This window comes from Pinus tabuliformis, chromosome 1_2 (genome assembly GCF_031772625.1).
Source record: "Pinus tabuliformis cultivar Carrire ecotype Pingquan chromosome 1_2, CPIR1, whole genome shotgun sequence".
Taxonomy (NCBI): domain Eukaryota; kingdom Viridiplantae; phylum Streptophyta; class Pinopsida; order Pinales; family Pinaceae; genus Pinus; species Pinus tabuliformis.
The window spans coordinates 575,420,880-575,433,450 of record NC_142298.1 but is presented as its reverse complement, the minus strand read 5'-3'; the positions used below and the strand labels follow the sequence as shown (position 1 = coordinate 575,433,450).

Sequence of the window (12,571 nt, the reverse complement as noted above, 5' to 3'; positions counted from 1 at the left end):
TCTGACAAACACATCCCAACAACAACATCATTAACTTTTGCATGAAAACACAACTGTAACAATGGCCACCACCATGCATACATAAAAACCACATATATAACCTACATGCATGCATGATAAACACATTTCGCCCATCTAGATCAAGTTTTGAACCTGGGAGCTTTGATACTGCTCTGTAATGCCCTCCTCCTACACTTACCCAAGTTCACCAGTCCACTGGGGTAAATATGTGATGAAGAGCTACTATGGTATGAATAAACCTCCTAGCTACAGTTAAGGAAGTGGAATTGACAGAATAAAACTTTACTAACCTTCCGCGGGAGCTAGAAGACCCCTAGGAACCAAAGAACCACTTTAGTTGCCCAAGCCCTGAGCTAACTTTCTTTTTCACTAACCTTGGCTCTCATTCGCTTCCATAAGAAGGCAAGACAGTGACGCTAAGCCTTCAATCACATGGATAACCATCCATCCGAGTGACTGTAGACTAAATTACTCATTTCTGTGTCTGTGACCCCAAGACCTGAACCACTATTTCAGGGCTAGGATCCTTACATCTACCAAGAACTTGATAGAAATTTCCATAATGATGAATAACACTACGAAAAGTTCATTAACATAGAACTTAAACAATAACTTGACCTAACTAGCCCTAACCATGACAAGCATTTCGTCAAATACATTGTAAACATACAACCTACACCTCATAAATGCATATTTGAACATAAGGGTCTCATACTTATATATGATCAATAAGAAGGTCTAATGCACTCTCATAACATCCGCCAAGACATCTATTAGGTCATGCATTCAGTAATCATTCATCTACTAATCAAAATATGTTAACAACGACAACTAGAATATGTCATAAAGCCATGCTTATAAACAACATATAAAGAAAATAATAATAATGATAGAACAACCATCAAAGCCACATAATAACGAGTATAAATAATCATGAAATACAAGAGAAAAATAGCTCTTATTAACATATGCAAATCCAACCAAGTCAGAGACTTCCACGTACCACCCGACCATAGATTGGGCCGAACCAAAATCTCTATTTCAGCCAATCACCCACATGCCATATCCCAAGTATGAATGTGGGATCTCATGGAATAACCAAAACAAACCCAACCAGGGCTTCCAGAGTCCAAACCGCCTCAACCCTCAACTGATGATTCCACCCCACGATTGAACATCACAAACCATCACCAGATCGGTCTCTACCCAAGTTGTCCAAGGCTCCAGAGCGTTTGTTCCAACCCGGCTGCAGGACTAGTAAATCAACCCGCAACTACGGCAAGGCTCCAGAGCTTTTTCCCAAGCGAGGCTCCAAGACTAATAACTCACCCCACTATAGGCTCCATAGAATTTGTCCAACTAATGCTTCCAAGACCAGTAACTCAACCCAAAGTGTTTCAAGACTCCATAGTGTTTGTCCAACCAAAGCTTCCACAACTAGTAACTATTTGAATATCTTTGTTAACTAATTTATTTTAATATCAATTAATATTAAATATAATAAAATATTTTAGTTTTCCAAAAAAACAAAAATCATGATATGAATAAACCTTTACTATTTAAATAGAAAATTTACTTTCCTTACTACAAGTTCAAAATATAGGAATTATGCCTATGAAACATGAAAATTACGAAATAGATTAAGAAAGAAAATAAGGGATTGAAAGCTAAAAAGATTCCTACTAAGAGTAATAAACTAGAGACGTATGAGTTGAGAAAGATGTTTGAGCCATTTCTTAATAGAAAAAGTTGAGAAAGATGTCTCAGCCATTTCTTAATACAAAATTTATATGCAGCTTTAAAAATAATAATCATAAAAACAATTCAATGTAAATTATAACTAAAGCATTTTAATATATAAAATTAAGTATCTTATTTAATATAAAATTAAGTATGGTATTTGAAAATATATTAGTAACAAAAAGACATTTTAATGTGTATAATATATTTCATAAATAAAATATTTTAATATTTCTGTGAAGTAAAGTTTTTTAAAATACTATGCATATATATTATGGAGTAGTCTTATTATTATACATTTTAGTTACTTATAATGTTTGGTCCATTTTATGTAAAATGTAATAGAAATTTGTTGAAATTTAATAATTAAACAATATAATCTACACAATCCAAGTCACTAAAAATACTCTCAAGACATTGAATCTATATATAAATAAATTATCAACGACGGAAAAAATCAAATGTGTTCCATGAGTAATTTTTTTTATATTGTCTTGAATCTATATATATAAATAAATTATCAACGACGGAAAAGATCGAATGTGTTCCATGAGTATTTTTTTAATATTAAATTTAGCATTTCAGAATATTTAACATTGGTTGTGGCTTAATACAGATAAATCTATATTAATTTATTATTTAGTAAGGGAAAGAATTTTAATAAAAAATTAAACTTTAAACAATACGATATGATACTTGCCTGTGATATATATAAAGAGTGTTCATCTCGTATGTAAACTGGGCAATGTTCATTGTCCTACGCAGATTAAATATTATCCTTTTAACGGATAGGTTTATTTCATCCTTTGCCAGGGATTTGGTCAAAAGACAAACACCGTGAGAACTTAGGAAAGAAGGTTGAACGTGCCAGACACTTCGTTATGACGCCTTGTACCTATGAAATGTCATTTTACATTTAAAGTGATGGCAGTGTCGCAATCCCCCAACATAAAATTGTGTTTTGTTAGACATTTTTACGTCACGCTTTTGCAGGGTTTCGGTCTAATGTACGATAAACTGACAATTTATGAAATATATTCGTTTGGTAGCATGGAAAATTTTAGGGGCTAATGTTCGCCCAGTGGGCTAATTTTCCATGATTTTTCCACAAAAAAGATTCGCCAATTTCCAATTTTATAAAAGACGATTCGCTCAAATTTTAGAATATAAAATTATTTTACCTTAAAAATCGCCAACATTATATAGAGACTATATATAAAATAATTATAAATTTGATTAATTTTACAAATATATCAATAAACATTTATAATTTGCATATTAGGGATTAGTGAGATTCGGCAATGTTTTAAACTTCAAGAAAATTTTCCATCCTTAAAATTTTCCTTGTTTGGTAGAGTCACTCCATTTTCACAAAGAGGGATAGATAAGCAGAGGAATTGGTTGGATAGTCAGAAGTGGTTGAAATTTGGGTAAAATTTTTGAACAAAAAATTGTAGTAATTGTATTTAAATTATGTTTTTGATTGTGGAAATAAATTTAAAACCATCAAAAAATTTTCAGTCACTTAAAATCTTGAAATTTAATACTTTTAGCCTAAATCTACAAAAATCTTTACCAAATTTTATCAATATCTTACTTAAATTAATATTTACCGAAAAAACAATCTGTTTAGACAAAAGCTTTTTAAGCAATGCTCTACCCCATTTTGTAACTAAACTCATCAGAGTTTTTTTTTTCAGAAGAGTTTAAAGGAAATAAGAATTGCGTGCCGTCAATGGCTTTGGAGAGTGGGATGTTCGTAGTAGAGTGGAATGGAGATAATTTGTTTCGAAAATGTACTGCAGCGTAATTCAATTGTCGGGTATGTTTTTTTGAAAAAAGGTTTAGTACGAGTGGGCAGGTTATTTCGAAATTCTTAGTACGACTCCAATGGCATAATGCGGTGGACGGTGGAAATATCGGAATAGGCTCTGGTCAATGACGGAAAGTCGCAATCCAAAAGTTTCGTCTGAAATTATCCCCACAAATACAAATTTGTGGTGGACATGTAAGATAGGCATGGAATGTCGCATCGAAAAGGAAAGGACGAAATTGAAATGGAAATGGAAATGGAAATTGAATAAACAGTAAATGTAATGTGATTGTCAATTGAATTTAAGCTGGGTGGTTGGGCAGTATTGTTATAATTCTCTTCTTATTAGGTTAAGTCTTTAAATTGATTTTAAGCCGGGTGGTTGGGCAGTATTGTTATAATTTTCTTATTAGGTTAAGTCCTTTAGATTGACCTGTTAGGGTCTTAGAAAAGAGAAGTTATATTTAGTTTTAAGAGAGTATTTTCGGAATATTTTTACTTTTAGAATTAAGGAAATATGTTTAATTGAGTATTTTGGGAATATTTTGATGGCAAAAGGGAGTTAATTATTTAAATTTATTTTATTTATTTAATTTTGGAATATTATTTTTTTTTTGTCTTTTTTTATTTATCTAATTTTGAAATATTTCCAGAATTTATAATCTAGATAAAATGAGGAGACTATTGTGATTATTGAGCCTAGAGGCTGATTGAGCTTAAAAGCTTATTTTATGCCTCAATATGAGGAGATGTGTAAGTACCTCTTTCGTGTTAACATGTGCCCCTTTAAAATAAAAATAAATTATGCTCTAAATAAAAAAATAATGTTGATTATAATATAAAAAATTTATATATATATATATATATATATATATCTATATTAATGTTGTATATAAAAGAATATTCAATATGAGTTATCAATAAAATATTTTAATACGAATTATTATTGACATATTCTTAAAAGTATATTAATAATAAAAATTATTTTAATTTGGGACTTGATATATGATTTAATATATATATATATATATATATATATATAGATATAAATTGTATGGTTAAAATATTTATTTGGTTTTATCTATACTATATATAGCATTCTGAAATACAATTTAAATAATGAAAAATTACACGATGTATTATTGATGAGGAAATTTAATCCCTAATTACTCATATTAAATCCGTGATAAATAGTATACCAGTAAAATTAGCTACTATAAAAAAAACTCTTACTAAAGGAATGCAAATTTTACTGAATCCAATTTTGGCAAATTTTCGCAACAATGCCAAAGAAAAAAAAAAAAAAACCATAAAAAAAAATAAAATTCAGAAATGCAAGAATTTCTGGTTTATTTCATTGAACCTGGCCTAATATTCTAGCCGACTTTTTTCATCTACATAAACTGAAATGCCGCACCCTCTATCACCTGGTCAATGAAAATTATCGGCTATTAAAAAAACTCAAAATTACGACCACGCGCATAGTTGAGTGTCTGTCTTATATACCACATGGACACGCAACCTGTATTTGTCAATTCTATGTGCAACTCTATATTGAAAAACTGTTGTTAACTCTGCATATCTCTGGAAATCCTTTATGCGTAGTTCTCATATAAAACTTCCGTTCATCACGAATTGCATCTGGTTTATCTACGTTTCACCAGAATAGGTCTTCGACAAGCATTCGGCAATAAACAACAGAGTAATCGCGGATCGGTTTTGGCTCCTACCCAGCCCACCTGTAAGTCCATCTTCGCTACCATCGGAATCTATTGAGGTAATTACAGTATTTTCCATTGAAACCTTTCATTATGAATTCCACACCTGGCATGCTCATAAAGTGATAAGCAAGGACCTGATCTAATCACAATTCCATGTTTGCTCTCTTGCAAGTTCCTGAATTTGTTGATAAGATGTCTTCTCGAACGCCTTCTCCGAAATTCTTATTAGATGGCATCTATAAAACTTTTGCGGAAGCTATAGATCGCAGCATAATTGATGATTACAACGTTTGTGAACTTGACTTTCTCCAGCCCCTGCCCGACTGGCAACCAGATTTACTCGAATCTGTTGCTACCGATTATCCGGTCGCCTCTTTCCCTTCTCCGTCCTCTAGTGATCTCGTTTCGTCGGAACTCCTTCCACTATGTCAGATCGCCATTTATAACGAGCAACCCTCACTGCAAGAGGAGGAATCTATTGTTTTACATTCCACTGAAGGGATCCACGTTAACTGGAAGGACTTAGGGTTATCTTTTGGTAAGAAAAACGACAGCGCGTTTATTAAATGGAAGGCTGTAAACCCCGATTTACCACGTTACTGCAAGCCAAAAAAATACTGGTCTTTGCAGAAGCGGTTTATCCGTTTTTTGAATGACATCAACAACCACAAAATCCTTCGACCCCCAAGTTATAACAATAATTGTGGCGAACCGAGCGTGGTCATAAGCAGTAATTACGACAAGCTTGCTATCCACCATGTTGTAGCAGAACGAAAGAGGCGAGAACAGATGAGTGATGTGTTCTCTGCTTTACGGGCATTAGTGCCCCTAAAGCCCAAGGTACGGTTTCTGTTAACATCTTTCATTTTTCCAGCTTTGAAATGTTGTTTGTGTGTATAATATGGTTAGTGGATCTAATTCTTCAGCTGTTAATTGTTGTCTGAAATAGAATGCAAGCAGAGCTACTGTGCTTCTTCAAACAAAAGATTACGTTATTGAACTGAAGAGGAACATAAAACAATTGGAGGAGAGAAACCGAGAGTTAGAGGAATTGTTATTCAAGAAATCATGATCACGTAATTCATCAGTTCACTAATTTAATTTACTTTTGTTAGCGCAAAGGAAAGAAAAGACAGGTAACCTCTTCCTGGTAGAAGTTATCTATATCATTTATTTTTCTTCAGATTAGTGATATCTTATACTTCAATGGACATGACAATTATGTATTCTTTCGGTGGAAATATACCTATAGCGTTTCAGTGGACATGATATATTATGTTCTCTTAGAATTGTTTCATTCTGCTTCTTTTCCTTCCCTGTGTCTTCTCTCTTAGCGGTTTTATATGTCCAGGCTATCATCGAAGAATGAACCCGTAATTTTCAGATGCTGCAGATAATGTTTGTTGGATTAAAATCCAAGCAAAAAAATAAATGAAAAATGGAATGCAGTCTATTAAATACAAAAGATTAGAGAAAACTTCCCCAAATGAGTTGTAAGGTGGTGCGTATCAAGAGTTTAGTCAATATGAGATAGCTATCCCTCTCTATCTTTCAACATTTCAGTTTCCTTTATCTCAGGGTGGTTCAGTGAGTCAGTTTAAGGGATACACCATGACCTAGGCACAAGATAGGTAAGATTTCAATAAGAGATAATGAAAGAGAATTGTTCTGATTAATTTAATAGAAAACTCAGAAGTTCATTATTCACATGAGGAAAGGCTCTGGTTTATAGTTAATTCAGTTTTGTTAAAGGAAATAAATCGAGTGTACTGGAAAAGGTTATAAAACTTATGATAATGCAGCATAGTTATTAAGAAAATTGAAAGATTTAATTATTCTAACAGATTTTTGATTTTTTTTTTTTTACGTTTTCATGGACATACGAGGTGAGAACTTTCCTCCGCACATACGAGATGAGAACTTTCCTAGAGAGGTATGAAAAGTCTGAAAACTAGACCTTAGACCTGTACTCACATGTTAGAGGAAAAAAATATAACGGTAGATAATAATACTACTTACAACTTTGAATACTATCAATGAATAGCTAGGAAATATATAATCATATAAAAATTTTCAGGCGATTTTCTCAATAATAAAATCATGTATCCTTTTAGGACTACTTCACAAGAGATTCTTCAATATCGCAAAAGGGAAGGGTGGTGAAACACCATACTGAAATGAAATAAAATGTGCAGCCTCTGAAATACTACAAGTCTTATTTTCTTTATATGTAGTCATTAAAAAAATTCATTTAGTATCGAACAAAGTCTTTAGCTGAACTAAATCATATAAGTGTAAATAAAAGAAAAGAGGAGAAATAGTAAAATGTAGCCCATAACAATTTAATATCGAAATAAAGTATTTATGTGAACTAAATTATATAAGGGTTAATAGAAGGAAAGAGATGAAATAGTAAAAGATAATTGTATAGAAGAGAAGATCTCATTAGTGAGTTATAAATATTTTTTAGAACTCATAAAAGTGTAAAAAAAAAAATAGGCCATTTTAGTATTTTGATATTTATAAATGGAAAATTTGGTTGTACTTATGTTTTGAAAAAAAAGTATAAACAGAATTTGTTTTTATCTATTTTTGTACTTATTGTAATACACTTTGCTTGTATGGATGAAAGTGAAATTATACTTTTATTTTTTGTTAAATATAATAAACCATGAAAAACAATTATCAAATTTACACTTTCTATCATCCAAACTACCTGCCAAATTAGAATCTCAAATAAAACTATGCTTTTCCTTTTTTGGTTACATGTAATAGAACCTCGGAAGACAATTATTACACTTTAGATCATCGAAACTACTTCCCAAATTAGAATCACTCAAGCCAAGAAGTTCAAACCCCTTGGAAGTGTAGTAATGAATACCACAACTTATAGTTTCTTTCACAAAACTCCATGTCATCTTGGATGGATTCATATGAATTTTAAATGGATTTTCTATATACATTCAAGAAACAGAAACTAAATAAACAATATTAATTCTTTTGTTAGTTAGAAAAAACAAATTTCCAGCAATACATCACGCCATCATCTCCACACAACACTATCTCATGAGAAATTGTGCTAATGATTGATTTACAATCAATTATATCAAATTTCTTTGACATATGTTTTGCATGACTTGGTTGAGAAATGAGAATCTCATCCTTACCTTGGTGAAGCTTAGTTGCTGGAAAATATTACATGAAATCTAAATCATTCATTACAAATTAATTCATCATAGAAATTTGGAATTCATCATTCACCTCATAACGGCTACCCATATATAGTAAATAGTAAACCTATAAAATCACAAAAAAATGTTCAATACCTTCCTGAAATAGAGGGTAGGTTCACCCTTATTTATTTAATTCATCATTCACCTTATAAGGACTACCCATATAGAGTAAATCGTAAACCTATAAAGTCACAATAAAATTTTCAATACCTTCTTGTAATATAGGGTAGGTTCACCCTTACTTATTTTGATGACATTTTATTGAAATATTCATTATGGTAGCATATAAAGTCTTATTTAATTTCTATACTTGGTATTCTTTATATTGCACTTTGAAAACTTGTGGTTGTTCTACAAAACATCCTTTTGTAAGTATTCATTTCAAAAAGAATTTGAGATTTTAATGAAATTATTATCTTAATAATTTCATGTCATAGTAATAATGCAAATGCCTCTTATCATCTATCCTATTCCATACCCTTTTTGTTACGCATTTCAACAACTAACATTTTCTTATTTCTCTTAACATTCCCATCACTATTATATTTAATCTTGTAAACTCATTTAATACCAATATCCTTCTTTTCATATGAAAGATATGCAAGGCCAAAATTATCATTCTTATGAATAGAATCTATTTCTTCTTTCCTGGCCTGTACACAAAATTATCATTCTTATGAATAGAATCTATTTCTTCTTTCCTTGCCTGTACCCAATCCTTGTGAGTAAATGCATAATCAAAATGCAAGGGTTCAAAATCAGTGTGAAAATAAGAAAAAATACTATCGAGACTCTAAGACTTTCTTCATGTGCTTGACACGTAATTTGGTAAATGTCACTTAAACTGCCTACCTTCTTTCTAGAAGGTATACTCAAAGTTTGACTTGCACTTAGAATTGAAGAATTAGATGGGGCATTTGTTGGATTTATAGTGGTTGGAAATAAAATATTTGTAGGGTTTTTATGATCACTATCAACAATAATTTACTATTAAAAATATATTTGTCAACATGGCTTCTCATAGAAAGATAAAATTTGTTTTCATAAAATATGGGAGCCTTAAATATAATAACGTGGTTAATGACAAGATTATACCTGTAAGTTTTATTTTGATAATTATATATTTAAAATTTTATATTTTTCAATTAAGTAAAAGAACATAATCTAAATAGAGAAAATTTCATAAATATATGTGATTAGGCTTTTATTCTCATACTAAGCTTCAAAAAGAGTTATCACGTCAAATGCAGTAGTAAGTCAAATGCAGTAGTAAGACTTTGATTGAGAATGTACATGACTATAGTAACTACATTGCCACAAAAAATAATTACTTAATCTCTTACTTACGGTAAGATACTCTTGCTATGTTTTCTATTTTTAGCTACTTGATCTTGTTAAGATGTGTAAGTAGTGGAGAATTGCCTTTTAATTCTATTCAGATCACAATAACTTTTAGAAAATTCATTTCCATGATGAATGTTAACTACTTGATTTTGTAACCTTTAATTTTTCACAGTAGATTTAGACCTCTTGAATATAGAAAGTGATTTATCATTTTCCTTTTAAAATAAAATACAACACTTTTGTCTTCAATAATTAATTTAATACAAATTTCTTATTTAATTATGTGTCAAACAATTCTCAACATAGCGTTAAGAAAATAAAATAAAAACCTTTTTTAGGACATAGATATGGATATAACTCTTTTATTTCAATATTATCATTTAGATCAGAAACTTTCGTTCAACCATTTCCATTTCATCTATATAATTCATCTCTCATGAGACATAGTTTTAAAATTATTTCATTTTTCCTTTTATATTTAATTCATGGTAAATAGAGATTTCTCCTTTAAAATAAATTGTATTAATTCAATATTTAACTTCCTTTAAGATGTTTGGATCATTATATTTGATATTAAAATATATTATCATAGTCTTTCCTTCAATCAAGGCATCATGAAATCTTCAGTAGAGTAGCTTTTTTTTTTATTGTTTATAAATCTAGATTTCGACCAGACTTAAGAAAAGTAGTGAAGTGCAGATGACCAAGCTCACTCATAGCCTAAGTAGGCTACGTTCAATTCTTAATTGTATCTCATATGCTCAGCCTGTTAGTTGGTCCTTCACTGGTGCAAAATTTCAGCTTCTGGTCGTTTTAACTATGGGTCGAGACTCGAGACTCGAAACATTTTTATTCTTATTGATCCTAGCTTTGCAGTAGATGTTGGTCAGTGCAACACAGCAGTCTTGCTAGTAGAGGCATGCGGTTGTTTCGCTGGTTTCTTTCCACAAATTTATTCTTCTGCGCTATTCTTGGCAAAAATTTCAGAGGATGGTACAACCATTCTTATTCTCATTGAGCCTAGCTTTGCAGTAGATGTTGGTCAGTGCAACACAGCAGTCTTGCTAGTAGAGGCATGCGGTTGTTTCGCTGGTTTCTTTCCACAAATTTCTTCTTCTGCGCTATTCTTGGACAAAATTAGTGTCAACAGTTGGGCAATTACCAATTAGTGCTCCTTCTTTTGCTCCATGGCACCGGAATGCAGATGATAATTTCCATATTCTATGCAGTTTTCAATTTATTTTGCTCTTACATTGGTCCTGTAGGTAAGGAAGAAGTGCACTTCCACAGTTTATTTCATCATTCCTGGCAGCAGGCTTCGGGCACATCATCGCTGGTCTCTTCTTTGAATAATATCCTTTTTCTGGAACTACGTCCCCGCTTTTTCCTTCTGATATCATATAGCCCTTCTGATATCATATAGCCCTTTCTGTGCTTCCCTCTTTGTATTCCCCTCTTTGTATTCCTCAACTTATCCTCTTTGTATTCCTCAACTTATCTCTGTTCTCCGCGTAAGTCTTCACCCTTGGTCTCTGTCTTTGGTGAGTTTCTTTATATATGCCCCCTTTCTCTCTTGCCGTCTTCCTCCCCTCTTTCCATGGATGCCATTAGCGGCATCCACTGGTTTTGGCTCCTGTTGCTCTGCCACTTTTCTTTCTCTTTCCCTGCTTTCTGTTTCTTTTCTTTCGTTGACCCCTCTTCATTCTCGTCTCTCGTGCTCGTGCCCATGCCATACAGAGGTATGACATAGTATCAACAACGATTGCCGGTTGCCGGTGGTAGCATAATTGGCGAGAAGCATTTCATGCTTGTCTCTCGTGCTCGTGCCAGGTATGGAATAGTATCAACTATGGAAATATGGCATAGTATCAACAACCATGGGTGGTTCTAGCATAGTATTAACAACGATTTCCATATGGCAGCCCTTTTTCTTGTTGGCAAGAAGCATGTTGACAGCCCTTGTTGTTGTGGCACAAGCATGTTGGCAGCCCTTGTTGGTTGTGGCACATGCATGTTGGCAGCCACAGCCCTTGTCTATAGAAGTGATCAGAATTTTTCTATTATTTCTTTTTTCATACCATATAGTTTCATATTTTCAAATCCAGAAGTTTTCTATTACTTCTTTTTCCATAAAATATAGTTTCACATTTTCAATTTTACATAATATTATTTGTTTTTTCATAGAATATAGTTTCATTTTTTTAGCTTTTTTTTTTTTATGTTTTTTTTTTCTATTTTAAATTCCAATTCCATTAATCATCAACTTTTTTTTTTCTTATTAATTTTTAATTTGGCTTTATTTTATTCATTTCACATTTCTATAATTTTGTTCCTATAAAAAATTGTTATATTGTTATATAGGAACTTCATGCATTACAAATCATTTCCATATCATTGTGTTACACAAGTTTACCCCAAAGAACTCACCTCTTTTAATATTCCAAAAGCTATTCCTGTGTATTGGGAATTAAAGTAAAAAGAAGTTTATTACTATAAATTTATATAATAATTATTTGTAAATTTATTTGTGTCCAAAGTTGTTTGTTTTGTAGTTTTATACAAAACGTTACCTCTTACTTGAAAGATGGGGTTGTGAAAATTTCATGGGCCACCCATGGGTTGATTGCATATTTTTCTAGCCATATTTTTCATTATAAGTTGGTGAATTTAAGGATAATTTTTCAACTAGGAAATGTGTT

General features: G+C 31.7%; 1 protein-coding gene across 1 annotated transcript; it reads left to right on the top strand.

The window, feature by feature from the left end:
* Nucleotides 1-5,487: 5,487 nt before the first annotated feature.
* LOC149206914 (uncharacterized) lies at nt 5,488-6,367 on the top strand. Its single transcript, XM_089397837.1, has 2 exons — nt 5,488-6,135; nt 6,245-6,367. Exons 1-2 carry the CDS (start codon nt 5,488-5,490, stop codon nt 6,365-6,367), a joined length of 771 nt encoding a protein of 256 aa, XP_089253963.1.
* The last annotated feature ends 6,204 nt before the right edge of the window (nt 6,368-12,571 follow it).